This window comes from Myotis davidii, unplaced genomic scaffold (genome assembly GCF_000327345.1).
Source record: "Myotis davidii unplaced genomic scaffold, ASM32734v1 scaffold293, whole genome shotgun sequence".
Classification (NCBI taxonomy): Eukaryota; Metazoa; Chordata; class Mammalia; order Chiroptera; family Vespertilionidae; genus Myotis; species Myotis davidii.
Genome location: NW_006285115.1, coordinates 1,628,291 through 1,629,189, shown reverse-complemented (window position 1 = coordinate 1,629,189; position 899 = coordinate 1,628,291). Strand labels below are relative to the sequence as shown.

Genomic DNA, 899 nt, shown 5'->3' with positions numbered 1-899 from the left:
AAGCACAAGAGATACTGTGCTTTAGTAGGAGACTTAGAGTAGTTTATAATATGTAACCTACATACCTTTCTGAATTTTTTTCAGGAGACGCAAAGGCCCGTTCCACCTCCTTTTCTCCCTGGATTCAGAATGAAACCTCGCCTCAAGGCCCTCCCCTATATATAACCAACAGGCAATCAATGAGAATGGAAACACCTTAGCAGTGGTTCTCAACCTTGGTTGCACATTAGAATCACCTGGGAATCTTTTTAAAATCCTGATTTCTGGCTTTTTTTTCCCGCGCTACCCAGGGAGGGCTCCATACGGCGTTGTTCTCGGTTCCCACGTAACTTAAAGGGAAACTTTTCACAATGTCCGGAGCCCTTGATGTCCTGCAAATGAAGGAGGAGGATGTCCTCAAGTTCCTTGCAGCAGGAACCCACTTAGGTGGCACCAACCTTGACTTCCAAATGGAACAGTACATCTACAAAAGGAAAAGTGATGGCATCTACATCATCAATCTGAAGAGAACCTGGGAGAAGCTGCTGCTGGCAGCTCGGGCCATTGTTGCCATCGAAAACCCAGCCGACGTCAGTGTCATATCGTCCAGGAATACTGGCCAGCGAGCTGTGCTGAAGTTTGCTGCTGCCACTGGAGCCACTCCCATTGCCGGCCGCTTCACTCCTGGAACCTTCACCAACCAGATCCAGGCAGCCTTCCGGGAGCCAAGACTTCTGGTGGTTACTGATCCCAGGGCTGACCACCAGCCTCTCACAGAGGCGTCTTATGTTAACCTGCCCACCATCGCTCTGTGTAACACAGACTCTCCGCTGCGCTATGTGGACATCGCCATCCCTTGCAACAACAAGGGGGCTCACTCAGTGGGTCTGATGTGGTGGATGCTGGCCCGGGAAGGGCTC

At 50.8% G+C, this 899-nt stretch overlaps 1 protein-coding gene across 1 annotated transcript in view; it reads left to right on the top strand.

The window, feature by feature from the left end:
• Positions 1-272: 272 nt before the first annotated feature.
• Positions 273-899, top strand: part of LOC102760979 (40S ribosomal protein SA) — a 4,632-nt gene continuing 4,005 nt past the window's right edge. The window contains exon 1 of the mRNA XM_006755608.2: positions 273-895. Coding sequence (XP_006755671.1) covers positions 351-895 — 545 coding nt within the window. The 5' untranslated portion in view covers positions 273-350. The remainder of the gene's footprint in view (positions 896-899) is intronic.